The sequence below is a fragment of the Prunus avium genome, chromosome 3 (assembly GCF_965620075.1).
Source record: "Prunus avium chromosome 3, drPruAviu1.hap1.1, whole genome shotgun sequence".
Taxonomy (NCBI): Eukaryota; Viridiplantae; Streptophyta; class Magnoliopsida; order Rosales; family Rosaceae; genus Prunus; species Prunus avium.
The window spans coordinates 30,630,990-30,658,781 of NC_142286.1; the positions used below are offsets into that span (position 1 = coordinate 30,630,990).

Here is a 27,792-nt window from a genome sequence, read left to right on the forward strand (position 1 = left end):
CATGCTGAAAAGCTAAAACGTTCAATTATGTGGAGCTAATGAAATTGCTTAATTTCTTGCCAAAAAAAAAACAAAAAACATCTACGTTATACATTGACTTTTAGCAAAAACATGTTTGTTGGTATCAAAATCTACCCTTCACTTTCTTGCTTTCTTCAATCCAATGGCTCAACTTGTCTCATTTTGGTGATAGATAACATGCATATGCATGCAAATTAAACATGTCACGTTTTGTGATAAACAGGCCAAATGGAAATAATATTTAATCCAATGGATTTTCTCATCTCTATCTTTGAGGATTGAGTGTAGGGTTGGGAGAGAAATAATGTTCTCTATTATAATTATATCTGCAATATTTTATCAAATATCCAGAACTTTCCCAGGGCTCCATTATTTGTGTGAAAACTGATGTTTCTTGTTTCCTCTATGGGGCCAAAACGACAGAAGAATTGTACTGATCCAGCACCCACATCATAAATGATTTCATATGTGTGGACGCTGACCCTATATATAAACTACAAACAAAGCCTTGCAGTTTTCAAACATGCACTTGTAAATGGCAGTCCATTAATTGTCTGATTACAACTCACAAAGTCGTTAACCAAAGTCATGTATACAACTCACAAAGTCGTAACCAAAGTCATGTATATAATGCTTCATTATAAGTAGTTTCATTTCAAACATATGAAGTACATCGGCTCTTGCGAAGCCCAACAGGTGTGTTGTTTTATCACAAAAGGTCTCAGTGCTATTAATAATGGAGAACCACTCATTATTTATGTTTCATGTTATTTTGTCAAGTTCCCGACGTTGGACTTTACATTCATCAACGTCATAAACAACATTTTGTTTGTAGTAGAGAAGGGAAAATTCATATACATATGATAGCATAATCATTTAGGCAATTCAAACACCCCAAGCTGGAGGACTTTCTTCCAAGATGGCCTGTTGCTGATATCATCCCACCAAGCAGAGACATGTTTTCTGTCCCTGATCATATGCTCCTTCCCCAAATCAGCCACCAAGTGCTGGCTAAACGGAAGGTGGCTAAGATCAGCAAGGCTGAAGAAATCACCAGCCAAGTACTTGCTCTTTGAAAGCCTCTCCTCATAAATGTCCAACACCTTCCCCAGCTTTGCTTCACTCTCTTGAATGATCTTGGGATCTGAAGGAAAACCCAATGCTGAGGCAAGCAGAATGTGAACGACTAACTTGTAGACTGGAGGGTGGAATCTTTGCGCTTCAACCTCTAGCCATTGTTCCACAAGCCCTCTTTCCTCAATTGTCTTTCCCAGCAACTCAGTCCCCTGGGACTTGAATTTTTCTGCGTAGTATCTCATGATTGCACGCGATTCTGCAAGTCAGATTAGAAACCAGTGAACAAGTTTGTGTATGTCAAACAAAACTCTGTATTTCTTGCTTCCCAAGCATTCCAATCGAATAATGTTAGGAGATAAATAATGTAACAAAATGCATGTAATGTTAATTACTTTGGTCCCAAATTAAAGACCAGAAAGCAGAAAAGGCAGAGCATACCATACAGAGTATAGTCCCCATCTTGAATGACAGGAACTTGTCCAAAGGGCTACACATTTAAAGACAAAGCAATGCAAAGATCAATACATTTATAGTTTCGAAAGAGATTATTATGAGTAGACCAATCACAATTAACAAGTGACTGAATAATACTAGCTAAAGCTAACCTGTAATTTGAGGAACTCAAGGTCCTTGTGCTCCCCCTTGAAGAGATCAATGGGGATGATCTCAAAGTCAATCTCTTTCTCTACAAGGCAAGCCAGCACACGCTGTGGGGAAGCGTCGATGGAGCCATACACCTTCACCACCATTGTGACTTAGAAGAGCCTGCAGTCTGCACATTCCAGCTTTTGGTTCTAAGTGGTGTTTGGTTGGGGCAATGAAATTGAATGGTAATGTTAATAGGAAAGATAATGACAATGGAATTTTGGGATAGAAATCCTTATTTCTATATTTGTCCATAGTTGATGCATATACTTTGTAGATTACAGATTACACAAATTTGGTTTTTTTAATTCACATCACACCCCAAATGAAATGCAATTACTCATTACTGTTTTTCTTTTTCTTTTCAGTTTTCCCAAAATTAAGATTACAATTTACAAACATTCTTTCACACATCAACTATCCAGAAACTGTTCCTTCATCATGATTCATGACCGTATGAATGATATAAATAGATGATAGAGAAAGGTCAATGAAGGATTGGAGATGATATAGCTTATAAATGTCAGGTCACTCTTCGAAATGATGGATTGTTCCCTAGCTTATACATGACAAAATATGGATTTCATAGAGGTTGGAATTTAGATTTCCTTTTGGGAGTGTGAAAATTCTGATGGGGAAAAGTACAGGAGAGAGAGAGAGAGAGAGAGAGAGAGAGAGAGAGAGAGAGAGAGAGCAACCACAATTGTAATTCTGGGTAGATTATGGTTCACGTTTTAGAAGTAAGATGGGTAAGAAGCACAAAGGTGTTCGGATCGGAATGCATGTGCCCTCATAGGAATCGATTGTAGATTTGCTCAATTTGTTGGAGAAAAAAAGGGGTCATAAATCGGTTGCAAAGTAGTATGATCTTTTTGGAGTTCAATTCTCCTGTGTCCAACTTATCTGTGCCCTCCCTGTCTCCTTCTTCGTTTTCTACCACCTGTCCTCACACATAATTGATAGAAAAGAGAGTTGACGGGCTTATCTATTAGTTATGTTGAGTACAGCAGCAGAAATAGAAAATGGAGACAGGGAGGGCCAATGACACAAGAGAACTGAACTCTATTGGTGCAAAGACGGAAACCAATTTCATTCCACCAATCTTTCTAAAGTGGTGTTATTGGTGGAATGAAATTGAATGCTAATGTTAATGGGAAAGGTAATGAGAATGGAATGTTGGAATGGAAATCCTTGTTTCTATTTCTCCATGGTTGATGCAGACACTATGTAATAGATGTGACTATGAAAGCAAAGCCAACTAAGAGTTAATTATGCTCTGATCATCTAACATTCACGAAAGTCATACAAAAGCAATTAAAGCTAGGAAAGCTACAAAAACAAAACCAGCCCAAAAAGTCCAAAACCCCAGAACAAAATGTGAATTGCTTTCCTAGCTTTGTTTTCAACTAAAGTTCATCTTTAGAAACTCCAAAAAGCACCCCTCCAAACCGAGAAAGACTTTCATGAGATGGGGATAATACTATTTTGTGATCCCCGACCAAAAACGCTATGTCACGTGAAAACTCATCATAACACTTTCACATGGCATAACATTATTGGTCGGGGAGGAAAACAGTGATATCCCCATTGCAACTAAGGTTTTCTCCTCTAAACCATTCATAATGCGACAAATTTCACATCCCAAAATGGGTTTGCCCACTTCCCCTTTCTCATTTGCTCTGATCTGCTTTTCTTTTTTGCTTCTTTTCCCTTTGCTACAATCATTGAAGATTACACAAATTTGGTTTTTCTAATTCACACCACGCTCCAAATGAAATGCAATTACTCAAATTTCTATTACCAACGAAACTCCAAGCCCTACAGAGAAAATGTGACATTTAGGGCCTATTTGATAACCATTTCAACTTTAGTTTTTAATTTTCACTTTTTGTGCTAGAGTATAGAGGAAAAAGAGGGAGAACATAAGTGAGAATGAGAGTGGAGATGGGATTGAGAGGGAAGATGAGAGGGGAGGATGTGAGGGAGGAGTAACAAAAGTGAAAACAAAAACTAAAAATTGAAATCTATTTGAAATTGTTTTCCCTTTCAAGTTTTTGTTTTCACTTTTGGTACTCCTCCCTCCCATCCTCCCTTCTCATCCTCTTCCCAATCTCATTCTCACTCCCATTCTCACTCTCATTTTCCTCTATACTCTATCACAAAAAATGAAAACTAAAGTGGAATGTAATTGATCTTTCCCAACAAATCAATCGTATTTCAGAATAAAAAGCCATTCTTACACATTAATAAAACATAATCCAAGCAAAACCTCAAAGTCCAGAACCATTCATTCAAGCATCGGTTTAATATCAAAACTTGCATCACAGAATCCAATTAAGGAAAAAAAAATTGAAGAAGCAGACCAAGAAATAGCTCAAGTACCTTGTTCTTTCCTTCAATGGTGAAGCTTAACCCAAGACTTGGCAATGGGTCTGGCCGTCAGCGAGAGTGAGAAGATGGAGTGAGAAGAGAGATAAAAGAGAGCGAGAGAGACAAAGCTTTCAACATCGAACTTCGGTTTTTGGGTGAAGTTAAATCAGAACAAAAGCTAGGACAAACTAGCCCACAGGTTGCTTCTAGCTAAGCCACCAAACTCTACTAAAATCCAGCCCAAACCCAAATATGGACTGGCTTTAAAACCCCTCCCGCATCCAGCTTGAGCATTCATAATTCAAAAATGAGGGACTTATTCAACCAAGCAGCTAACCACAAAAAATTGTCAAGACAAAGCAAAAAAGAGAAGGTAAAGAAGTCCATTGATGTTCCTTATGCAGCAATAATACGTTACCATGTGCCAAGAGAAAGAGCAAATGATGATGGACATAGCACATCATTATTCTTACAAGTTAGTTTGATTATTTATTTTTCCCAAGCCCAAGGTACAGAAATTCGTACATATCATAGTGAATATAATGCTCTTCTCACAATAACTTCCCTCGGAACGTTCACATGACATGACTATGCGAAAAACATTGTACGCACCCGCTGTATGCAAAAATACATCTGCCTTAAAATGGGGCACCAAACTCGAGGACCTTCTTCCAAGATGGTCTGTTGCTAATATCATTCCACCAAGCAGAGACATGCTTTCTGTCCTTTATCAGATACTCCTTCCCCAAAACAGTTACCAGATACTGAGTAAATGGAAGGTGGCTAAGATCAGCGAGGCTGAAGAAATCACCAGCCAAGTACTTGCTCTTTGACAGCCGCTCCTCATAAATGTCCAACACCTTCCCTAGCTTTTCTTCACTCTCTTGAATGACCTTGGGATCTGAAGGAAAACCCAATGCTGAGGCAAACAAAATGTGCAGGACTAAGTTGTAGAGTGGTGGGTGGAAGTTGTGTGCTTCAACCTCTAGCCATTGCTCAACAAGCCCTCTTTCCTCAATTGTCTTCCCTAGCAAAGCAGTCCCTTGAGACTTGTATTTTTCGGCATAGTACCTTATGATTGCGCGTGATTCTGCAGATCAAAGACAGTTTTATCAAAGAACTTGTTAGATCATTATGTTGATGATGCTGATAAGAAACCACTGAACACTATTGTCAAAGAAAAAAAATTCAAAACTTTCTTACTTCCCAAACAGTACAATCCCAATTTGGTGCTCTACACAGATTCAAATGATGAATTGAAGCAAACCCACGAAATGGTATGCTAAAAGATCAAGAAAAATGAAATGTAATGCTAACTTTGATCCCAAAATTAAAGATTTAGCATACCATATAAAGTATAATCCCCATCTTGAATGAGAGGAACTGTTCCAAAGGGCTACATTTAAAGACAAAAGCAATACAAATTAAGATCAACCGTCATATATACAGATGATAAATATGATTTCCAAAGAGATGATGAGCAGAAACAATCACAAAAGATTGAATTAATAGCAAAAGCTCACCTGCAATTTGAGAAATTCAGGGTGTTTGTGCTCTCCCTTGAAGAGATCAACGGGGATGGTCTCAAAGTCGACCTCTTTCTCAACAAGGCACACTAGCACACGCTTTGGGGAAGCATAGGCAGTGCCATACACCTTTACCACCATTCTTACTGTTTCAGTGACAAACCAAGAATTTAGATATCAGTCTGCAGAGTACTCTAGATTATGGTCTCTTAGTTCTTATAGCTGTTAAGGTGTGATATGCTCATACCAAGTGGTCCAATAATTGGCCTCCGCACTCCAAAGTAGATAAGCTCATAAGATTTTTTGTGCACTCAGAAAATGAAGTGCAGAAAGAAAAAATTGGGGCGTCATTGAGTTGTTTGTCTTTTTCTTCTTTGAAGACTGCGGAGTAGCTAGTGGGTAGTAGGTAGGTGGATATTGCTTGTATCCGTAAGGAGATATTCCTTCTTGCTAATCACAGTTTAATACATGCAAAAATAATTCATAAAAAACACAAAAAGAAAAAAATTATGCACACATATCATATTGGTCTCGGCAATAATGTAAAAACTCTATTTATATTATAAGGAATGAAGTATTTTCCATTATAATAGTCTTTGACATCATGGTTCTATTTAGGCTGCTGTGGATTGCATGAGCAATTAAAAAGTGCCAAAAGGGTTCAGAGTGCATGCGCCACCATTCATGCACTCAAGTGAGGTTCAGAAATAGCATGAGAACAATGCGTTTTGTATGCTCCAAATCAAATGTAGCATGAAAACAATGCGTTTTGTATTCACCAACCCAAATAGCATGAAAACAATGTGCTACTCAAATATTTTTGGATTCTGATTCAATATCTTGTATGGGTACCTTGGGCACATTCACTAATATGAGATGCCAAAGTTCAAATGAGTGATATGTATGGGCCTCTCAACCGTGTTTAATAGTCTAAATTATGATAAATGACAATCCAACTCGCGAAGGGTGGAAGTACTATTTTGATCAACTAGCCTCACTCACATCTATAATCTACGATTAATTTTTTAAAAGTAATTATGAGGGAATAACTCATAGAAACCTGTTGTAAATTTGTTCAATTTGTTAGGAGGAAAAAAGGGATTATCGCTAATTTTCACAACAACAACAACAACAACAAAAAAACTGTTGATAAATCAGATGCAAAGATCTATGATCTTTTTGTAGGTTATTCAAAGACAGAAGCCGATTTAGGCCCAAACTGGCAGAGGTTCCTTCTCAGTTCTCAGTAGTAAGCCACCAACCTTTCTAAAGTCCAGGCTCAACCCAAAAATATGAATTATACCAAGCCATTAATCATGCACTCAAATTACTCACCACACCCATACCTTAATCTAAGGCAGGTGTATTCAATTGAGTTTTTTTTTAAAGATTTTTATAATTAGGATTTTTTACCTTTGGAATTTAAAAGATTTATATCATAAGAATTTATAAGATTTGAAAGGACCACATTGATATTTTTACTTTTATGATGCTAACTAACCAACTTTTAGTCGGATAATAAGCAATGTCGGTCTAGTTCAATGATGCACGAATTCTCCAGGAACAGCCTCTACAAATTCCCAAGCTTTCCAAATGATGGTGGAATTTTTCCTTCCAAAAGGTTTATTATTATTTTAATTATTTGTTTAGGACATTTCCTATTAAGAGGGGTAATAGCATACTAAACTCACACACACTACACGGATGCTATGACTCAAATCGAGGACCTTTCCTAGAGGGAGCATTTGCTCCAAATCACTACACTAGTGGGTGTTTTGCAACCCCTACTACAAATTAAGTTAGACACTAATTGTAATTTCCATGATGCAATTAAGTGGTTAGGCATTTACTTGACTTAAGTAATTGAATAAATTTGGAGTTTTCAATTATTTTGGATCACACTATATTGATTGACTTGATAGACAAAAACAAGCTGCACACTGAAGAGTACACAAATCAGATAATCACTTTTTCTTTTTTCTTTCTTCTTATTTCAATAATTTCTAATTTTATATTGGAGAAATTTTTTGAGGGTGCAATAAGTGGAACTGAATTTCTTTTTTTTTTTTTTTTTTTTGGGTGTGCATTGGAGCAAATTCTGGCAAGACAATAGTACCTACTTGAATTTTGGCCAAATATTTCCTAATTTTCAGCCCACGCAACTGTTAACCTAGACTAGACTTGAGAATTGAGATGGTGATTTGCCTTCCAACGCACACCAGACACCAGATTCTTTATCACTATTGTCTTGCAGTTGTTGACTCGGCTTGACTTGACTTGAGATGGTTAACAGTGCCTTTCCATGTCCACTCAACCTTTTAAATTTGCCCCCCATTCGAGACGGGACACAAGCTATAATTATCTTCTTGCAAATATGGACCTTGACTTAACTGAAACATATGTCTACCAACCCAATATTATTATTGTACGTATATATTTATTGATACTTATATAGTAAAGCATAAATCTTCCACCAATTACATATTAAAAATAAGATAAATTATATAGTGAAGCCATAGTGCTATCATATATAAACATGGAAAAGGTAACGGCAAACCCACGAAGGGCCATAGAGCTATCATATATAAACATGGAAAAGGTAGCAACAAACCCATGAAGGGCCATAGACACATACCATATACAAATATGGCATTAAACGCAAGAAGACACAACATGAGAAGGAAGCAATACCTTGTTCACGAAGAGCTATTCATCTTCTCTAGCAGACAAAAAAAAATCTTATGTGAAAAGTCTGATGGGTTAGGGTGAGATTTGAGATAGGGTTTGGTATTTATACCTCCCACTAAAGTGTCACATAAATTCCACATTTAAAAAAAAATCCTTTGAAATTAGCAAGTTTTTGAATACCAAAAGACTTTTTGTTACTTATTTAAAGTCTTGATTGAATACCACTAGATTCGGACACTCTTTAAAAAATCCTAATAGTCATGATTGAATACCACAAGACTTGTTTAGATTATTTAAAAGTCTTAATTGAATACCACAAGACTTATTTATCCCAAATTAATCTTTTAAAATCCTAATTGAATACACCCCCTTCCTTAAAAATTAGTTCTAAAACCTCCCGTTGAGTGTTAACCTTCTAATATTTATAGGTTATATATAAATGAATCACTGGGTTTTAATCAATTTTAAAGTCCCTCAATCATCATGTGCGAATTATACAAATACAAGACGAGAAATAAGTACTGCTTTTAACAAAACCTTTCCAACTATATCATATTAATCCACTTATACAGCCTGAATGGATTATTAGTTATTACAGATCCAGCAAGAATTACAAGGGGCAGAGCACATTATTCCCACAAAGTACTATTATTATTTAGTTTGCCCAAAACCCCAAGATACAAAATATCTTGTATACAACCAGGTCGTTCACGTTACGAGTTATTACAAGACACATTGTATGCACTCGTTGCATGCAAAAATTTCTTCCAATACCTTAAAATGGGGCACCAAACTGCTGGAGGACCTTCTTCCAAGAAGGTCTGTTGCTAATATCATCCCACCAAGCAGAGACATGCTTTCTGTCCTTTATCATATACTCCTTCCCCATACTATTTGCCAAGTAGTAGGTGAATGGAAGGTGGCTAAGATCAGCAAGGCTGAAAAAATCACCAGCCAAATACTTGCTCTTCGACAGCCTCTCCTCGTAAACGTCCAACACCTTGCCAAGCTTTTCTTCACTCTCCTGAATGATCTTCAGGTCTGAAGGAAGACCCAATTCTGGGGCAAACAAAATCTGAATAACTAAGTTGTCTAGTGGTGGGTGATAGTTGCTTGCTTCAACCTCTAGCCATTGTTCCACAAGACCTCTTTCCTCAATTGTCTTTCCCAGCAAATCAGTCCCTTGGAACTTGTATTTTTCTGCATAGTACCTTATGATTGCGCGTGATTCTGCATATCAAATTTTGACAATTTTATCAAAGAACTTGTTAGATCATTACATTGATGCAGACAAAAAAAATCCAGATAACAAGTTTGTCATGAAACAATTTGCATAAATTTCTCTCTCCCTAAACATTCCAATGTTTGCTGGATGTTGCACACAATTCTAAATAAAGAACTGAAGTAAAGCCCCAAAATGTAATGCCATATGTAGTTATACTCTAGCCCTGGATATTATATAGTCAAATCTTACCCATAAAAAACATGTCCAAATATTATATATCCTGCTGTAATGACTGCAAAGCTTTGCAGATTTAGGAAATTCATCCCAAAAGTTCAAAGCAAAGTAAATACATACTACATAATTACCAGGGTGTATACTACATACCCTGGCAACTTAGTTATCAGGCTTCTAATCTGAAACACGTTCAACTTCAAATGAAAATCTGCATGATCGATGTGGTTTTCATCAACATTGTTATAAGTTAAGAACATAACATGTTAGACTGTTTAGAAATAGAAAATTTCAACTATACTAACCCTTGTCAGAATTTTCAACATATATCTAACAAAGAAAACACAAGAACATTATTATTGAACGACTTAATATGTATCATGAGAACAAGCAAAAAGGGATTAAAGTCAATGAATGTTAATATAAAATTAAAAAATCAGCATACCATATAAAGTGTAATCCCCATCTTGGATGACAGGAACTTGTCCAAAGGGCTACATGTAAAGACAAAACAATGCAAAGATCATATATATAGATAATTTCCAAAGAGATAAGTATGAGTGGAGCAATCACAATTAACAATTGAAAATTAATAGCTAAAACTAACCTGCAATTTGAGGAATTCAGGGTCTTTGTGCTCTCCCTTGAAGAGATCAATGGGGCTGGTCTCAAATTCAATCTCCTTCTCAACAAGGCACACTAGCACACGCTTAGGTGAAGCATAGAAAGGGCCATACACCTTTACTACCATTCTGATTCTTTTGAAAATTGAAAAAACAAAGAACTTACAAAGTGTCTGTGCAGAACAGCTTTTGGTCCCCAGTTCTTATATAGACTCTCTAGCTCTTCCTCTATCTCTCAGAAGAATGCATTTCTTTAATGAAAAAGAGGTATCCAATTTGCCTTTGGTCACTAGTTCTTTTGCTTCGATAAGCTCTTAGCTCATCATCACAAGGGGCAGTGAAAATTTAATTATCCTTGACTGGGGCAAGCCAATCATGGTGGCCTATCTACAGTCATCTTTGGTTTATGGGGACCCCAAGGACCAAGGTGCCTAAAGTCTCCAGAATACATGCATTCAACTAGGATTATATCATCAAAACCATTGAAAGTTTAAAGTGATCATCACCTTCTAATATTCTTTTTTCTACCTCAACTCTGTATAAATTATATTAAATGACAATGTCAAAAACTTGGTCTTTGAAATTTAAAGCCATTCTAAACCCAATCTGACTAAAATCCAGGCCAGACACAAAATTGGTCTTTGAAATTTAAAGCCATTCTAAACCCAGCTTGCATAGAAAACCAACCCTTACATCACAGGCACTGTCTTGTATGAAAATTCAAAATAAATTGTAAATATTTCATGGTTATTGAAGAAAATAAAAACCAACAAGAACATAAATCATGGAACAAAAAATACGAAAATAAATTAATCAAACCTAAGGAAAAAAACTATTCAAAGCGAAGTGGAGCCTTCAGACATCATCATAAGGCCCCGAGGGTTCGAGGTGGGCAGAGTGGGGAGAGAAAGAGAGACAGAGGAGATGTCATACGAGCAGCAAAGTAACCAAACGCATTCAGATTGAAAACTATAAAATTGTATGGGAAATCACGGTCCCCTCAGTTATTTTCGTGTCTACATGGTGTTTGATTAAATGCCGCTTCGAGCAAAGCATTCCTCTGAACTCCATTTCTCACACACCAGCAGCCGCTCCACCCGCGCCCTTCTACATAACGCCGACCGGAAGCTTCCATTTATATTTCAGTTTTTTTTTTTCTTCTTCTGGGTTTTAGGGCTGCAGTGTTATGTATTTTGGGCCTATTTAGTGGACCTAGGTTCTCTGAGCCCAACCCAATTCATATTTTCTGGGTTTCGATGGGTCCTGAGTTGTGTGACAATCACATCATATTTTTTTTGTCTTCAGAACACCAAATTCCGAGAAATTATTATATGATACTAAAATACGACCAAGTGATACAAGAAGCTTGTAGTTCAAGTGGTTAAAAAGATTTACTCCAATCACGTATTATAATATGAGTGAATGACAGAGTATAATATTAATACTCCCACATAAACAAGTTACACCACTTATATTATAACACATAAACGAATTATATCACATAACCATGCTCCGAACTACACTATAGTTACTCACAAACTGCAATGTTTTCAAATGAACAGAGAATGACAGCAATAGAGATTGAAGAATAAATAAATAGTCCAAAACACTGAGATATGATTTCCGATAATTCTGTACATTCTAAGCAGCTTAGGATGCTGCCAGCATGACTATATTGACACAGTAATAAAATTTCCAGAATCCGCTTTAATCGTTCAGTGGCTTGCTTGATGCAAGCCAATCAACAAGTTGCCCAATACCCCCAAGAGGCAAACTTCAAATTTAAGTTTTAATGAGCTTGACTTCCTCAACAACAAAACTCATGTAACACAAGCAACAAAATGGGATAAAACCACCATCTTTTCATCAGAATGAAACCACTGATTTTGGCTGGGATGAAGATTGCAACTGAGAAAGGGCAGTATCACTCTCCTCAGTCTCATCGAATACAATTGGCTTTCCCTCAATGTGTTTTCTGCATACAAAAACAAATGCTGTTAAGGCAAATCAATGCTTCTTTAGACAAAAATCACACCCTTGCCAGAACACAGAGCAATTCAATACCTCTGAGAGATGAAACTTTCTTCAGACAATGCCTTCTCTAGCCTCTCCTCAAATGGTGTTGCATGCCAACTCACCTTCTGATCCTGAAAGTTAAAATATCACTTCAGAGTTCAGAACACTACTTTAAAGATTCAAGGCTGCAAAAAGAAATAGAAAGCACTTTGGCATACCTCCTTGTATTTATTAGTTGAGTTTGGGATCCCGTTGCCGTCCCACCACTTCGGCGAGATACGAGTAGGCTCATCTTCATTCCAGTGAGTAGCAACAAGCCCAATGATAGGCCTGTCCCCAGGAGTTCTTCCAAAATGGCGAGTTCGGCCAGGAACATAACCAAAGTTTTGGTTGTTGTCATCTCGATTTACTGGTTTCAGCCAGGAGGACAAACTTGATTCCACATTGAACTCTTGTCCAGATGAAGTTTCTTTTGCCCCCACTTCTGATATAGGGGTTGCGTTTCCGGATTGGTTAAGAGATTCTCTTAGCTCACCTGAAAGTCCCTGTGAGTTCGAATCTTCGTCTTTCATTAACTTCCACTGAGAGATGCCCTCTACAGGGTTTTGCACGGCATAGACATACTGGGACCTGATTCGAGCCTTTCCATTCGGAAAATTTCCCAGGTTTGCGGGGAAAACAGTTCCTGGTGTCTGCATCTCATCAGACAGAGTTAGTGGGGTTGGATAAACTGAGGGCTTTGATATACTCTGTTTTCCTGGAGTTTCAGATACCTTCGCACTCCGGCTATAATTTTCGGATGAAGAACCTCTGGAGGAATTTGTATCGATATCGCATTCAAAACGAACAGCCTTGCTCCTGCACTGGACATCTGGAGTTGAAATACTCCCAGTCTTGACTGTCGAATCAGTAACTATTCCACTGCCTTCAGTAGAGCTGATAGAGATTCCTCCAGTATTCTTTTGGTTCGACATACTACCATTTCAAACAAAATAAATTGGACTAGTGTCAGAAGCTATGCTATTCCAAGGAAATAAAATCTAAAATATAAGGACGAAAGTCCCACGAATCAAGTATGTTTACTAAATCTAAAAGGTTCCTGAAAGTCCAGATCATTACACCGGAAAAAGACAAAAAAAAAAAAAACAATTATTTTATGCAGACCATTTCAAATTGGCACCGATTTTTCCCTATGGAAACCGAAAAAAATTTCAATGCTAAACGATGTCAGATTGAAATTATGGTTTAGCAAACGATCTCCCAAGTCATCTATAAATAGCAAATCTATTAATTTTCAAGCATTCAATACAGTTGTAGAACCTGCTAGGTGTATGCTCTGAAGGACGTGATCCCTTTCCCCACTCTTCACCAAGTTTAATAGGCGTAAGGGGCTGATCTGGTTGATCCTCCTGCTGAAGTTGTTTAATGGATGTGTTGGGAAGCCATGAGTTGAACTTTGGAGGCTCTGAACCTCTATCATGATGGGGTGAGCCATTTAACTTTGAAGATGCCTTCCGAATTTCAACTGGGGTCTCTACTAACGTACCACAAGCTTTAAGAAACTTGGCCTGCAGAACAAGGTGCGGTTCATAAGTAAAATAAATATTTTTCAACAGTAAAAGAAATTCAAACAAAAATGTGACCAGCAAATTGTAACAATGAGATTAAATCTACTACAAAAATGGAATTAAAGCTCCATTGAATGTCACACTGTGTAACTTATAAAGCAACATGAATTGGTATTGTTTCTTCACTTAAACACCATGATACTGGAAAAGAACGTCTTTGTTGCAGTATATCACATTACAATAATGGAGCAACATGAATTGATGTTGTTTCTTCACTAAAACACCCAACAAATTAATTGGCAAAAATCTCCCTATCAGATTCGAATTATGTTATTCTTTAGCATTACCATCTAAATAATCTATATCTTAAGTGCTATATTCATTTTCAAGTTCACTGTGCGCAGGACAAAAGGTCTTTAAATTTGTCAATGTTCTAGCTTGTAAGGGACAAGCCATAGTAAAAAGCCGGAATGCACAAGACTATGGTTCCAATACTTCCAAACTCATACCTCATTCCTCAGCTCCTTGTCAATTTGTGGAGACCCATAACATGGACTTTCCCTATCTTTGCTTGGAGAACCTTCTCTCTCTTTCAGAGTTATATGCAAACCAAACAAGAAGTAAATTCAGCAATAAAATTTATGACTCAGATTGAAGAAAAAGGTTGATATGCGATAAAAATATATATATATATATACCTTCGGCTGAAAATAGAGACGACAAACGGTTTTGAGATATCACAACTTCCTGATTAACATAAAGGAAATGGAAAACAAGAAAGCAGTGTTATATTATATAGAACTCATTCATCCACTGTTTGTAAGCTAACTAAAAGAAACACTAATCGACTGTTGGTAGCTAATAAAACGAAATAGAACAAAACAATAGTAAATTGAAATGCTTTTGGTTCCAATTTCTATGATATCCTCAGCAACCAAATTAAAAATTGAAAATTTATATGATCTAAATTTTTTTTTCTTAGGCTAATTCAAGATCAAGCGCAAAATTAGTACTCAATTGACTCTGATTTCCTCAAAATTTCACAAAATTTCGAATAATTCACAGAACAGTAAAAATAGACACTGAGAAGACAAAACATTTTCTCGGGAACCAAACGGAAACCTTACCGTCTGATTATTACGCGAGGATTGGGAGACGAGGTGAGGCCGAGAGCGGAGATGGCGATCGTCCTTGACCCTAAAGCAACCAAAGAAGCAGCCCATAGCTCCCGAAACCGACCTGTCAAGAAACCTCAACACCGATCTGCAGAGAAGCCCTAATTCACGGTCCAACAGCGAGCATAACATCGATTGTGAAAATTAAAAGAAAAAGAAAAAGAAAACCCTAGCTTCTTCTTGGTTTTCTTTTTTAGGTGATTTATGCAATGAGAGAAAGAGAGAAAGAGAGAAGAGAGAGAGAGAGAGAAAGAGAGAGAGAGAGAGGATGAATGGAGTTGTTGGGTCGTTTTTGAATTTTGAACAAACAAAACGAGGGAAACAAATACGCCTCGCCAAATTGGAGGGGCCTGGGGTCTTGTGTACTTGATCGAGTGCATTGAGTTCAATACTCGCTCTGTGGGCGGTGTAACGTGGTGCGAGAGGGGTGATATAGCAATTAGGTAGAAATATTGGGGACCAAATAGAAAAGAAATATATGAGAAACCGCGAGTATTGTGCTGCATATGGAAGGGAAGGGCGTATGGAATATGGATGCTCAAGTAAAGAATGTTTGTAATTGCAGGTTTAATTGTTTGGACACATTAGGGTATTCGTTCATAACGTCTATCTGTGTACAAATTGTCGTCGTCTCTTTTAATAAATAAAATATATTCAGATTATAAAACAAATAAAATGGATTCAGATTACCCATGCCATTGTTGATTTGTTTGAAAAAATAAAATAAAAAGGCAAAGCAAATATTTCCTTAGAATAATTTAGAGTGCTGGTTTTCTCACTCTTTTTTTTATTCATTTACATTTGTTTATACACAAAATGAACTGCCAATGAGGACGAGACACGTGGAAGAAATCGAGCTTGGTCAGGGACGCCCTCGGCACCCTACCTACCGATCGCCCCATTAGGGCAACACCCTCTCGTGGGACACGTGGCATGCTCCCCAGCGATGTCCACAGTCCCACATCGAAATTATCAACGAAATGCACACCTCCCAAGGCCTATAAAAGAGGCCAACTACCCCAAAATAGAGGTAATCAGAACTCACGGCATACAAGCCTATTGATCTGTCAGTTGAACTTTCTATTCCCGAACTTACTTAAGCATCGGAGAGCCTTCGGCCGGTACCACACCGGTGCCCTAGGTCTTACCGTGCGTTTGCTCATATTGCAGATCACGTTGACTACCGAGGCATCAAGGATACCGAAGGCATAAAATTACTAAGTTGACCCTCAAAGTCAGGAAACCACTTTTTGGCGTCAACAACATTTCCTTTTGTTTTTTTAGTACTTTTTACTATAACACACAATTTCCAACAAGGGAGTGTAAGTGGACAAAAGATGGGTGAGAACATACAATTTCCAACAAATATAAGTGGACAAAAGAAGAGTGGGAAAATTAGCTCTCATAAATTATTGTATGGTATATGGTGTATGGTTGGATGAGATGTTGATATTTTCTATGTTTTAGGTATAGTTATTGTATAAGCCCCCTCTTTCCCCAAAAACGTTTTTCACTTTGAGGGAGGAGGAAGCCACTGTTCTTCCTCCCATCTCTCCTTCTCCCTTCCTCCCTTCTCCTCTCTTCCCCTATTTTCAAAGACAAAAGGTTTCCCCTATTTGTCTTTGTTTTGTTATGATTTTCCTCCACTCGTCACAGGCAGATATGTCTTGGTGTCGGATCTCCATATGCATTTCAATGTTGGATCTTTATCACCATCCTTTTTGTTGTTTCTTCATGTTTGGAATAAGTCGCGACTCTTTGGGTATTTTTCTGTAGTTTTTACCTCTCATTTTGTGAGAGTTTTTCACATCTCCTTTGTGAGAGCTTTCCACCCTTCTTATGCGAGAATTTTCTTTGTATTGTTAGGGCTTGATTTTTTCAAGCTTTGTTGGCGCTAAATCTTGAATAGATAGAGATGAGTGCAACTTACAAGTGGGATGGACGATCAAGAGATCGATTGGGTGTTGGATGCCGATTCTTCCTGTCCTTGGATGCTGATCCTGAATAGAAGATAAGCGAAGCTCGTAAAGTCTATGGAACCGGTGTGGAACCAGCCTAAGACCCTCCGATGCTCGAGTAAGATTGTTTTTAAGAGCTCTTGCTGTTGACTATATAGTAGTATAAAAGTCAAGCCGAAAAGTCTTACCCCTGTATTGTAGTGGGAGGGGCATACTTATAGAGGGCATTTAGTATGCTTGTGGTGTTCATTTCCGATGTGGGACTCGTGGGAGGGCCCTGTGAGGTTGACACGAGTCCTTAGATATTTCAGGCGGGTGCTTCGAGGTTGATTCTGCAGAATCGGCAGGGGATACCGATTGTAGGCTGTGTTGGGCCCTGTAATGATCTTTTGCTGCTTTGAGACAATATCATCAGTAGCCTATGCCGATTGTCCGAGGCCTTGGGTGCTTGGGCGAGTTTATGAGATCCACGTGTCGTTGTACGAGTGGAGGGTCAGATATGGTACAAACAAGCTTTATCTCTTTTTGGTTGTTTTGAGTTTGCACTCTTAGTTGGGATGCCTATGCCAAAGTTTCTTTGATCCTGCATGATCGTTAGTGGAGGAGTCCCAAATTGTCTTAATGTTAGATCGCTTTGTTATTGTAATGGGCCTTTATGGCTACTTTGTATTGGCCTTTTGTGGCTAGTGACTTTTTTTTGCTGAATTATGAATGCAACCCCAGAATTTCTCAAATAAAAAGAAGGTATGGTTATTTTATAACATGTGGAGTACAAACTCCACATTGTCATTTCTTTTATTTTTTTTGTTGGAAGTACCAAAATGTAATTACTCACCCCATAAGACCTAATATCTCTAACTACTACCTTCTTTTTTCTTTATAGTTTCTTACTTTAATAAGAGAATGTGAATATACTAACCGTTCATGCATTATGAGACACACTATTCTTCAACAATACTTTCTTTTTTCATTGACCTTTAATGCTATCATTCTTAAAATTAGAATAAGAAGTCAAATGGTCGCCCTCTTATTATGTTTTTCTTTTCTTTTTTTGGTGGGGGTTAAAATTTTGTTTTTTGTGTTGGAGAACGAATTGAGTGTTCCAAAAATAAAAAATAACAAAGAGGTTAGATTTCAAATTTGAAACACATACAAGACTAATGTGAAAATCTTTTTTGATTAATGATCTTTTTTATATATATATATATAACCCATTTATGATGTGTATGGAGTGTGAAATTTGCTGTGTGGGGTGGCATGTCGTGAAAACAAGGACATGAAAAGCAAATGTCACCGAAAACATAAAAGTAATCTTCATGGAAGTCATTGGAAAACTGATCCCGAAGTAGTGAGACGTAATTTTCAAAAGTTCAAAAAGCACCATGAGATGTGGAGCCAATAGCTTGAGCTTAGTGAGGATGAGTCTCAGGGCATGTGGGAAATGGTGCACAATTTAAATCGTAGTCTAGCCCAAGCCCATTTAAATATTAGCATGACCCAAATATCTTATTATGAGCGTTGGGCCTAGCGTAGTCTTGTCTTTGTCCTCTTCGTAGTTCTCTTTCCAATTCAGAAAGAGGTTGCAAGTTCGAATTTTCCCTCGGCCGCTCCTAATTTGTCATTTTCTAATTGTCAAATCTACTCAGCTACGGAAAACCTAGCTATTGTTGCTACAATGGATGGAGTGAATCTCATCGCTCCGTTTTTTTCAACGACATATACCTCTTTTCAAAGAGAAATTATAAAGTGATACGGATGTAGATACAATTACGTAATTGGTTTGACAATATTTGGCAACAGATAATTCCAAAAAGAATAAACCTAAAATGTAGAAATTGTACATGAAAATTTGAAAACTACATGTTGTAGAACAGATTGTATGGGCTTGGCAAGATCAAAATTCATTTTCCATAAGATAATAAATCTTTGCCAAAGGCAAAACAATGAGTGACCAGGAAGTGTACATGACAGAAGGCAAATCAAAATGACGTTTGTGTCCAACTCACACCCAAGTGATAGATAGATAGCAACACCCCTCGATTCACAACCACCAATTTTTGTCTCACACACACACACGCTTGGGTTCTTTCTAGTACAAAATACAATAAAAGTTTGCCAAGCCAAGTGGGTCGTTGTCTTTTACCAAAAGCACCATAAATTGGCTCCCCATCACTTCGCATATATATGGTGGCCATGGTGTGTGGTGAACTTAATTGCAGTGGTCCTGAGGCATTCTCCATGGCAGCAGAAAAGAAACCAAAAAGTGTGTGAAAAGATTGGGGTCGGGAGATTCATGGCCACAACAACAATCCACAATCGACAACCTATGAGTCATTTTATCACTATAATTTTTATTGTCCACACTTTTTCATCATTGTTATTATATTATGGTCCTTGTCTATTACTAGCATGTGTAATTCACGTGCTAATAAATCAACATATGATTTAATTCCGTTGTGCGTTAAGGAATTTTTCGTTACGGGGACAAGAGGTGTGCCCATGCACCACTTGGCACAGTTACCCTCGGCTTCCTACCCTAGCTCGGCTTCTTTGAGGCATTTTGCCGAACACCTTACCGTTTCAAAATAACATTACGAATATGTAACAATAGTGAGAAGTGAGGACAATTGAATTCATTGGTACTTATGTGGGTCGGCCAGTAATTAAATGTGTTGACGTAGCAATTGATTAATTATATATCCATGCACTATGGGAACAAACTTATAACAACGCGTCAATATGACAGCGACTTAATATATTACCATACATAACATAAAATATTTTATAAACGACGCCTCTAAAATTTCAAAGATATTTCTAAGTTGAATTCACACTAGCCCCTCTCTCCCAAAAACCCTCCTAGAATCGTTTTCACTTTGAGGGGAGAGGAAGTCATTGTTCTTCCACTCCTCTCCCCTCTTTCTCTTCCTCCCTCTCTTCTCTCCTTATTGTCAGAGATAAATGGTTTTCCCTCATAGGCGATTGCGATTTGTTATGATTTTCCTCCAACAATCATAGGCGATTGCGTCTCAGTGTTGGATTTCCACCTGCGTTTCGACGTCATATCTCCATCTGCGTGGGATCTCTACCACCATCTTTTTTGCGGTTTCTTTATGTTCGGAATAAGTCACAGAGACTCTGTAGGTTCTCTGTGTAGTTTTCACCTCTCCTTTTGTGATAGCTTTTCACCTCTCCTTTGTGAGAGCTTTTATCTCTCCTTTGTGAGAGTTTTATTTGTATTGTTATGGCTTGGTTTTTTCAAGCTTTATCTATTTTTGTTTATTCTGAGTTTGCAATCTTAGTTGAGATGCCTATACCAGAGTTTATTCGATCCTGCGTGATCGTTAGTGAAGGCGCACTAGATTGTCTTAATTTTGTTGTTCGACCGCTCCGTTATTGTAATCGCCCTTTGTGGCTAGTTTGTTTTGGCCCCTTGTGGCTAATGGCTTTTTTGTCTGAATTTTGAATGCAATCCTATAATTTCTCAAAAAAAAAGTTGAATTCACACATTTTAATGTGTTATATGAAATTTCTACACCACCACCACATGTCTAGATACCCCCCCGGCTACCCAAAACGATGAAGCAAAGGGGACGGTGGCCCTCAACAAATGCACATGGAATCATGGAATCATGGAAGGATCTTCCTCTCAGCTCCTCCAACATACCTACCTACAAGCAGCCAATCAACTTCATTACGTTGCGCTACCATTCACATAATGTTCAATGATATATATTATCAAATGATTTGACAATATTAATATTTTAGTAGAAATAATTAATAATTAATATACATTATTATGTCAGTTTGGTCGATTAATACGATTCTTCTAGCTTTTTTTTTTTGGGTACATTGGGGTCGAACGGGGGTGCCACGGGGTTTGACATTGGCTATTAGCATTATTCTTTAATATGTGGTGGGAACCCATTGGCTATTAGCATTATTCTTTTACCTTCTTTAAGGCCATTCATGAGGCCAAACCCAAATAATCCCAAACCTAAACCTAAATGAAATCCAACTCCAAAACTCACTTCAAACTCTATAAATACCCACCAATTTCTCAAATAAAATTATATTTGTGGAATTTCAATTTTTTAAGGTCAAATTGGTCAAAAAATTAAATTATGAAGTTATTTAAAAAGATTAAATGAAGAAAAGTTATCCATGAAAAAAAAATAGACTTAAACCATTCTTAAACAATTTAATATAGTTGCGGACTTAAAATTTGAGTATGAAGGATTGGGGGAAAAAACTGTTTGAGTCCGATCAAAACCCAAAAAATTAATTTTTGAAAGGAGGAAATTTGGATTTAGGACCAAATTGGTTGGAGAACGCCTAACTCTTGCTTTAGTGGCGAAAGTTATTTGAAGACCAAATCAGATTGAAGTCAATTGGATAATAAGATCGAATTCCTTTCGACCCAAAAAAAGTGAAGAAGATTAAATTTGCTTTAATGGTCAAGGACTGAAGTTAGCTAGACCATCACGTCATGTCTTCTTCCTTCATAGGGTTAGTTCACTCTAATCACACTGAAAGGGGACTAAAATCTAACCAACTCTAGACTATATGGGCATCCAAAACTTAGGTTTCTATTTTTTTTTTTTTATGAAAACCAAAACTTAGGTTTCAATCACCAGGACCAAATGCTTAAATTAGTAGAGAGCTGCGGGGAATGGGGAGTAGTTGACAAGACAAGGTAAATACACACAAATACAATGATACATCACTTCACTCACATACATTTCGTTCATGATTCATTAAGCGCTATACGAAAATTGTTAAGGATCCTTACCCCAGCTAGTAAAAATACTTCACTACCCGATATCGGTGTTGCATGAGGAGAGCGATAAGAAGAGGGGGCAGTAACACTGGAGTAGGGAAGATGTAAAACAATTTCATCCACACCACACCCACTTTTTTTCTCTTGTAAAATTGCAATAACCTTGTTGGTACCTGTCACATTCCAAAGACGAAGACTAGAATATAAAATGCAATCTCAGCTTCATTCAGAATCCCACATGCCTTTCTTGACTGGTTCCTACTTCCTACTCGTGGAGCTATGTATTTTTATCGAAGATGCTCAAGCGAGCAACAAAATCTGTGTAATCCCGAGAAACACTTAAAAATTAAAATTGTCTCTCAATTTTATAATAAGTGAAAAAGAATATTCATGAGTCGAGTACAAAAACAAAAATAAAAAACGGTGTTAGCATTAGTCTCTCATGCGGTTATTCTGAATCATTGATTGATGTATGATTCATACTCATCGATGACTCATGTTCGTCCACGCCGGTGAGTGGGACTAACCCTATTCAGAAGAGGAAAAAAAAAAAATTACACAAGTCTTTTAAACGCTGTCCACATATTTTCATATATCACCAGCTATGCAATAGCAAAGCATATTCCTTGAATTTGGCTTCTCTCTCGGTAACATGCACACATCGTTATTAGCCTTTGGAAGCAATATAAAGAGGGGAGCTTTTTTTATATTGCAATAGACTCAAAAAACTACTGGACACCCATTTGCCAACCACTCTTTCAAAACCTTGCCTTACCCTCCAATCTCTCCATAAGAGCGCCTCAACCTCACAGCTTACAGCCTTACATTAAAAAAGCTGAACCCAAAAAGCAAGATAACAGCAAGAGATCAATTGGGTTTTATCAGTCTTGCTTTTTCTTCTGAGATGTCAGGTGTTCTTCTTTGGGTGGTTAGTCCCAAAGAGAATGCCAACTCTCTGCTGAGTCTCATGCCCAGAATTGGTAGCCCAAGGAGGTCAAAACTGTGCTCTAGGCTGACCTTTTCAACTGGGGTTTTAGCTTACTCAGGTGCAGTTGCGCACCCAGTAAGATCATCAGAAGAAATGGTCTATGAAGTGGTGCTCAAGCAGGCTGCTTTGGTTAGAGAACAGAGCAGGGTCAAGGAGAGAGCTTTGGACTTGGATGAACGGATTGAAACTGATGGTCTGAGCAATTGGGATTTGTTGAATCAGGCTTATGATCGATGTGGTGAGGTCTGTGCTGAATATGCCAAGACGTTTTACTTGGGTAAGAGATGTTTCAGGCTTTCAGCTCATCTCTCTCTCTCTCTCTCTCTCTCTGTGGTTCTGTTTTAGTCTTTGTTTATCTGCTCTTTTTCTTATTTCTTTAATCGGGTCCACTCATTTTCTTGGATATACTGGTGGACTCAGCACTTGATTTTGTTTCCTTTTTTTATTTGCAAATCAGTAGTGAACATTTGGTATCTTTTTTTTATGCTCTAAAACGTTCACACGCACTTGGGATCCAAAAAGTACTTTACATTATCATTGACTAGAGGAAATTTATTTGGTTGCCATGAAAATGGAGAAATGAGAAGAGATTTTGGAAATTTGACAGCAGTTGAACTTGATTCCCAATAGTCATTGAATACAAACTATTCTTTACCTTCTTTTGGATAGGATCTTAATGGTTATTAGTCCCTTATATAGAAATAACTATTATGGTAGTGTAATGAAGATTTAGATTCTAAAACATCAAAACTTTAAAGATAGGATGTGCTTCTTCACATTCCATATTATATTGCAGGCAGGAAAATTTATGCAATTTACAACTTGATGTTGATACTTATTAATTGGCAAGGCAATGTCCTTATCAGTTTCTTTCTGTGATTTTCAGGCACATTACTCATGACACCAGAGCGGCGACGAGCTGTTTGGGCGATTTATGGTTCGTATAATGATTCTTATTCGAAACCCATTCAATTTCTCTTGTAATTTTTGTGATTCATTACACTATTTGTGCTTAGTATTGCTGTATAGTCAATTTAAATCTGACTTATACATGGTCTTTAAGTATCTTTGCTCCTTTACAACTGAGGGAGCAATTGAGACCTCCATGGCCCTTTTGAAGAAAACATCTTTTTTCTGCACATTAACATCAATATACTTGACTTCTTCTTTTTAAAGCTTGCAAACGAGGAAACAATTTTGTGCACAGTTTTTAAATGAAGAATTGCTTTCTTTTTCTGCAGTGTGGTGCAGAAGAACAGATGAGCTGGTGGATGGACCAAATGCTTCATACATCACACCCAAAGCTCTTGACAGATGGGAGAAAAGATTAACGGATCTTTTCGAAGGTCGTCCGTATGATATGTATGATGCTGCTCTATCTGATACAGTCTCCAAGTACCCTGTTGATATACAGGTACTAACTGCCACAAGTCCAAAATCAGAGCTAAAAATTTTCTTTTATCTATTAGAATTACTCAATGATTTACCATACCGATTTTCTCTTTGGACAGCCCTTCAAAGACATGGTAGAAGGAATGAGATTAGACTTGAGAAAATCAAGATACCAGAACTTTGATGAACTTTACCTCTACTGCTACTATGTTGCTGGGACTGTAGGCCTAATGAGTGTTCCCGTAATGGGGATAAGCCCAGAATCAAAGGCTTCAACAGAGACTGTTTACAATGCTGCATTGGCCCTTGGAATAGCTAATCAGCTCACTAATATACTCCGAGATGTTGGAGAAGAGTAAGCTTCTTCTTTATGTGTCATCATTTTGTCACATAGAAAATATTTTGGTCATTCTTTTATGAGCTTGTAAATCTTACTCTTTGAATTGATTGATCATTGTAGTGCCAGGAGAGGAAGAGTGTATCTCCCACAAGATGAGCTTGCCCAAGCCGGCCTATCAGACGATGACATCTTTCGCGGAAAGGTGACTGAAAAGTGGAAAATGTTCATGAAGGGCCAAATAAAGAGAGCTAGGATGTTTTTTGATGAGGCTGAGAAAGGTGTTTCAGAACTCAACTCAGCTAGTAGATGGCCAGTGTGGGCATCTTTGCTGCTGTACAGGCAGATTCTGGATGCTATTGAAGCAAATGGTTATGACAATTTTACAAAAAGGGCTTATGTAGGGAAAGCAAAGAAGTTAGTATCATTGCCTGTGGCATATGGCAGAGCGGTTATAGGACCCTCTAAATTAACTCAGCAGTTGGTGTCAAGATGAATTAGATATATACTTAGATAATATTTTGAGGTCTCAATTTCTAAACTCTTAGCCTACCATATTAGACGAAGCCAAGTTAAAGTTGGGTCTCAAGTTGAAATATGTAAATTTTGAAATCAGTTTTTATTTTGTTAATCTTTCATTACCATGATTTCATCAAAACAATGGATCTTAACCTGACATTGCTCTTTGCTCACCCTTGTTTGATGCTATTCTATAAGATTCTTAAGAGAAGTGTGATATTTTAAAGTAGAGTAGGTTGCTATAAGTGGTTTGTAGCTCAAGTGGTTAAGAGTATTTACCCTTTGAATATGAGGTCCTAAGTTCGATTTTCCCCTTCCCCGTTATTGCTTGTATAAAAAAAAATATATAAAAAAAGTGGGTTGCTGTGGGCTTTATACATACTTGGGAATTTTTGTGTTGTCCAGTCAGCCCTTGTGTAGTTTCATTCAGCGAAGTTCAATATAATACTTTTGAGCTATCACTTGTAAAGTCATGTTCCATAAAAAAAAAAATCTATGAGAAATCTGTTTATTAAATAAAAGTTTGTGATTATTTTTTTCTTTTTTTGGCATAGGGGATTGTCTCTCTTGTGTTTATATTTCAGCTAGTACATATATGAATGTATGTACACAGATGTATGTGCATACATACAAATATGCATATGTGATGCAGCACACATCGCTTATAATTTTCTGTTTCAATTTGACAGACATAAGATGTGTAATTAATGTTCTAGAAATCTATTTTAGGCAAATATTTTTGTTTTCCTATTTCAATTAAAATTTGGAGTTTGGTTTAGGAAGTAAGTTTGTTTTCCTATTTTAGCTAGGGTTTAGGGTTCGATTTGTTTTCCCTAAGTATAAAAGCTATCTCATAGCTAATTGTAAGAGAGTTTTTGACGTTGAATATTAAACTTAGAGAATTCTCTCTATTTTTCTATCAACTTGGTATTCCTTGGGAATCAACAAGGCATAGAACTCTTTTGTTCTTAGTTATTCTTATCTAGATAATCAACAAGGATTAATCAACAAGGATTAAAAGTTTATTGTTTTCTTTTGTAATCTTCATCATTCTTGCTATCACACGCTGCTTCAAGATAAGACTTTGACAAATCAATCTAAAAACATTTTTACTAATGAAAGATGTGAATTAATTAAGGGCTCATTTGGGAGTGATTCTGGATAAGCCCTAATTACTGCAAGAAAGAAGAAATATTGGGGGAATAAGCAAGATGAAATTATGGAAACCAAGATGAATACAAGTTCCGCCTACATTCCAGAAGACAACTCTGGAGACTATTATCCAAGCCCTTCACATGATGGTTATTAGTTTATCTTTATTTGTAATTGTCGTTTATCTTTATTTGTAATTTTCGTTTATCTTTATTTGTAATTGTCGTTTATCTTAATATGATTAGTATTTTTTAAATTCAAGGATAAACCACATTTTAAAGTGAAATTATAAAATGTTTTGGATTTTGGATTTTTTTAGATTAGAATGTTCAGAAGATTAAATCACGAATGTTGAAACAAAAATAATGTCAAGAAAAATTAACGGCAAAAAAGAAAATAAAGGTTAACCATTCTTAACCAATTTAATAAATTTGAGGACTCAAATTATGAGTCTGAATGGTTGAAGGAAAAAACATTTTGAGTCCGGGCAATACATGAATAGTTGTATTTTAGAGGGTAGAAATTTAAATTTAACCCCAATATGATTGGAGATGGCCTAATAAACGAAAGGCTTTTTATCACAAATGGTCCTTGACGTTTATGAAATTATTACGAATGGTCCTTGAGGTTTTTTTGTGACACTAATAGTCCTTAACGTTTGGACTTTTTATCACAAATGGTCCTTGCTGTCAAAAATTCTGTTAAGTATATGATGTGGAAGATAAGTGGAGCCCACATGTACAATCACATCGTGACATGTGGATTAAATAAATAAATAAATATTTTTTTTTTATGAAAATCCATTAAAAAACCATTTAGCCCCTCTCTCTCTCTCTCTCTCTCTCTACTCTCTAAGAGGTTTTTTTAATGGATTTTCATAATATAAAAATATTTATTTATTTATTTAATCCACATGTCACGATGTGATTGTACATGTGGTCTCAACTTATCTTCCACATCATACACATAACAGAATTTTTGACGGCAAGGACTATTTGTGATAAAAAGTCCAAACGTTAAGGACTATTAGTGTCACAAAAAAACCTCAAGGACCATTCGTGATAATTTCGTAAAGGTCAAGGACCATTTGTGATAAAAAACCTAAACGAAAAATGATTCCTACTTTTAAAAAGTAAGCCCCAAAAACCTAATAGGCCCAAGGCGCAAGGCCCAATGATATTACCAAAGATCTTCTATACATCAAAGTATTTTTTATGTTCAACCATACCCAAAAGTCAAGCAAAATTCTCTGCATTGCAGTGGATGTTAATGGGAAGAATTACAAGGAAGAAGTTGAAGAATGGCAATTAAATCATTTGAAAAGGGGACCAAATTGTAGTGTGAAATAGAAACTAGCTAGGTAGACAGGAGAGGACAATAACTTTTGAAGATTCCATTTGGCTGACCAAAAAAGAAGCAGAGCTGGATATGAAAAGCTTTATAGCCAAGATAAAACCTAGTAGTTATGTCTGCATCATCATCGTCATTTAGAATAATACTG

At 36.9% G+C, this 27,792-nt stretch overlaps 5 protein-coding genes across 8 annotated transcripts; 1 reads left to right on the forward strand and 4 right to left on the reverse strand.

Moving 5' to 3' along the window:
• Positions 1-722: 722 nt before the first annotated feature.
• LOC110765923 (glutathione S-transferase F9-like) lies at positions 723-4,336 on the reverse strand. Of its 2 annotated transcripts, none has more exons than XM_088250294.1 (4): positions 4,126-4,336; positions 1,704-1,870; positions 1,537-1,585; positions 723-1,354 (listed from the first exon to the last, which is right to left on the reverse strand). In XM_088250294.1, the coding sequence occupies exons 2-4, from the start codon at positions 1,845-1,847 to the stop codon at positions 894-896; spliced, it is 654 nt and encodes a 217-aa protein (XP_088106420.1). In that variant the 5' UTR covers positions 1,848-1,870; positions 4,126-4,336; the 3' UTR covers positions 723-893. The 2 variants fall into 2 exon arrangements, with proteins under 2 accessions (XP_088106420.1, XP_088106421.1); XM_088250295.1 differs by lacking the exon at positions 4,126-4,336 and adding an exon at positions 2,442-2,974.
• A 139-nt stretch (positions 4,337-4,475) lies between these two features.
• On the reverse strand, positions 4,476-6,037 carry LOC110765924 (glutathione S-transferase F9). 2 transcript variants are annotated; one of them, XM_088250296.1, is made up of 4 exons: positions 5,887-6,037; positions 5,637-5,785; positions 5,461-5,509; positions 4,476-5,203 (listed from the first exon to the last, which is right to left on the reverse strand). In XM_088250296.1, the coding sequence occupies exons 2-4, from the start codon at positions 5,778-5,780 to the stop codon at positions 4,752-4,754; spliced, it is 645 nt and encodes a 214-aa protein (XP_088106422.1). In that variant the 5' UTR covers positions 5,781-5,785; positions 5,887-6,037; the 3' UTR covers positions 4,476-4,751. The 2 variants fall into 2 exon arrangements, with proteins under 2 accessions (XP_088106422.1, XP_021824860.2); XM_021969168.2 differs by lacking the exon at positions 5,887-6,037 and having other exon boundaries at positions 5,637-5,856.
• A 2,807-nt stretch (positions 6,038-8,844) lies between these two features.
• LOC110765940 (glutathione S-transferase F9-like) lies at positions 8,845-11,534 on the reverse strand. Its single transcript, XM_021969187.2, has 3 exons — positions 10,391-11,534; positions 10,229-10,277; positions 8,845-9,557 (listed from the first exon to the last, which is right to left on the reverse strand). Exons 1-3 carry the CDS (start codon positions 10,532-10,534, stop codon positions 9,103-9,105), a joined length of 648 nt encoding a protein of 215 aa, XP_021824879.2. The 5' UTR covers positions 10,535-11,534; the 3' UTR covers positions 8,845-9,102.
• A 449-nt stretch (positions 11,535-11,983) lies between these two features.
• LOC110765911 (protein JASON) lies at positions 11,984-15,458 on the reverse strand. Of its 2 annotated transcripts, XM_021969153.2 has the most exons (8): positions 15,118-15,458; positions 14,689-14,737; positions 14,500-14,579; positions 13,743-13,990; positions 13,196-13,397; positions 12,641-13,114; positions 12,471-12,553; positions 11,984-12,381 (listed from the first exon to the last, which is right to left on the reverse strand). In XM_021969153.2, the coding sequence occupies exons 1-8, from the start codon at positions 15,295-15,297 to the stop codon at positions 12,273-12,275; spliced, it is 1,425 nt and encodes a 474-aa protein (XP_021824845.1). In that variant the 5' UTR covers positions 15,298-15,458; the 3' UTR covers positions 11,984-12,272. The 2 variants fall into 2 exon arrangements, with proteins under 2 accessions (XP_021824845.1, XP_021824844.1); XM_021969152.2 differs by having other exon boundaries at positions 12,641-13,397; positions 15,118-15,457.
• A 7,120-nt stretch (positions 15,459-22,578) lies between these two features.
• LOC110765927 (phytoene synthase 2, chloroplastic) lies at positions 22,579-25,312 on the forward strand. The gene is made up of 5 exons (XM_021969171.2): positions 22,579-23,168; positions 23,778-23,828; positions 24,133-24,305; positions 24,403-24,638; positions 24,744-25,312. Exons 1-5 carry the CDS (start codon positions 22,808-22,810, stop codon positions 25,114-25,116), a joined length of 1,194 nt encoding a protein of 397 aa, XP_021824863.1. The 5' UTR covers positions 22,579-22,807; the 3' UTR covers positions 25,117-25,312.
• Positions 25,313-27,792: the final 2,480 nt, after the last annotated feature.

Excerpts from the sequence above, each read along its gene's own strand:
- LOC110765940 (XM_021969187.2), bottom strand. The coding sequence starts at position 10,534 with ATGGTAGTAAAGGTGTATGGCCCTTTCTATGCTTCACCTAAGCGTGTG. Across the intron at positions 10,278-10,390 it reads CTGAATTCCTCAAATTGCAG|CCCTTTGGACAAGTTCCTGT; the intron begins GTTAGTTTTAGC and ends CTTTACATGTAG. Across the intron at positions 9,558-10,228 it reads TGGGGATTACACTTTATATG|AATCACGCGCAATCATAAGG; the intron begins GTATGCTGATTT and ends TTTGATATGCAG.
- LOC110765911 (XM_021969152.2), bottom strand. The coding sequence starts at position 15,297 with ATGTTATGCTCGCTGTTGGACCGTGAATTAGGGCTTCTCTGCAGATCG. Across the intron at positions 14,738-15,117 it reads CCTCGCGTAATAATCAGACG|GAAGTTGTGATATCTCAAAA; the intron begins GTAAGGTTTCCG and ends TATGTTAATCAG. Across the intron at positions 13,398-13,742 it reads TCAGAGCATACACCTAGCAG|TATGTCGAACCAAAAGAATA; the intron begins GTTCTACAACTG and ends TTGAAATGGTAG.
- LOC110765927 (XM_021969171.2), top strand. The coding sequence starts at position 22,808 with ATGTCAGGTGTTCTTCTTTGGGTGGTTAGTCCCAAAGAGAATGCCAAC. Across the intron at positions 23,829-24,132 it reads AGCTGTTTGGGCGATTTATG|TGTGGTGCAGAAGAACAGAT; the intron begins GTTCGTATAATG and ends CTTTTTCTGCAG. Across the intron at positions 24,639-24,743 it reads CTCCGAGATGTTGGAGAAGA|TGCCAGGAGAGGAAGAGTGT; the intron begins GTAAGCTTCTTC and ends TGATCATTGTAG.
- LOC110765924 (XM_088250296.1), bottom strand. The coding sequence starts at position 5,780 with ATGGTGGTAAAGGTGTATGGCACTGCCTATGCTTCCCCAAAGCGTGTG. Across the intron at positions 5,510-5,636 it reads CTGAATTTCTCAAATTGCAG|CCCTTTGGAACAGTTCCTCT; the intron begins GTGAGCTTTTGC and ends CTTTAAATGTAG. Across the intron at positions 5,204-5,460 it reads TGGGGATTATACTTTATATG|AATCACGCGCAATCATAAGG; the intron begins GTATGCTAAATC and ends TTTGATCTGCAG.
- LOC110765923 (XM_088250294.1), bottom strand. The coding sequence starts at position 1,847 with ATGGTGGTGAAGGTGTATGGCTCCATCGACGCTTCCCCACAGCGTGTG. Across the intron at positions 1,586-1,703 it reads TTGAGTTCCTCAAATTACAG|CCCTTTGGACAAGTTCCTGT; the intron begins GTTAGCTTTAGC and ends TTAAATGTGTAG. Across the intron at positions 1,355-1,536 it reads TGGGGACTATACTCTGTATG|AATCGCGTGCAATCATGAGA; the intron begins GTATGCTCTGCC and ends TCTGACTTGCAG.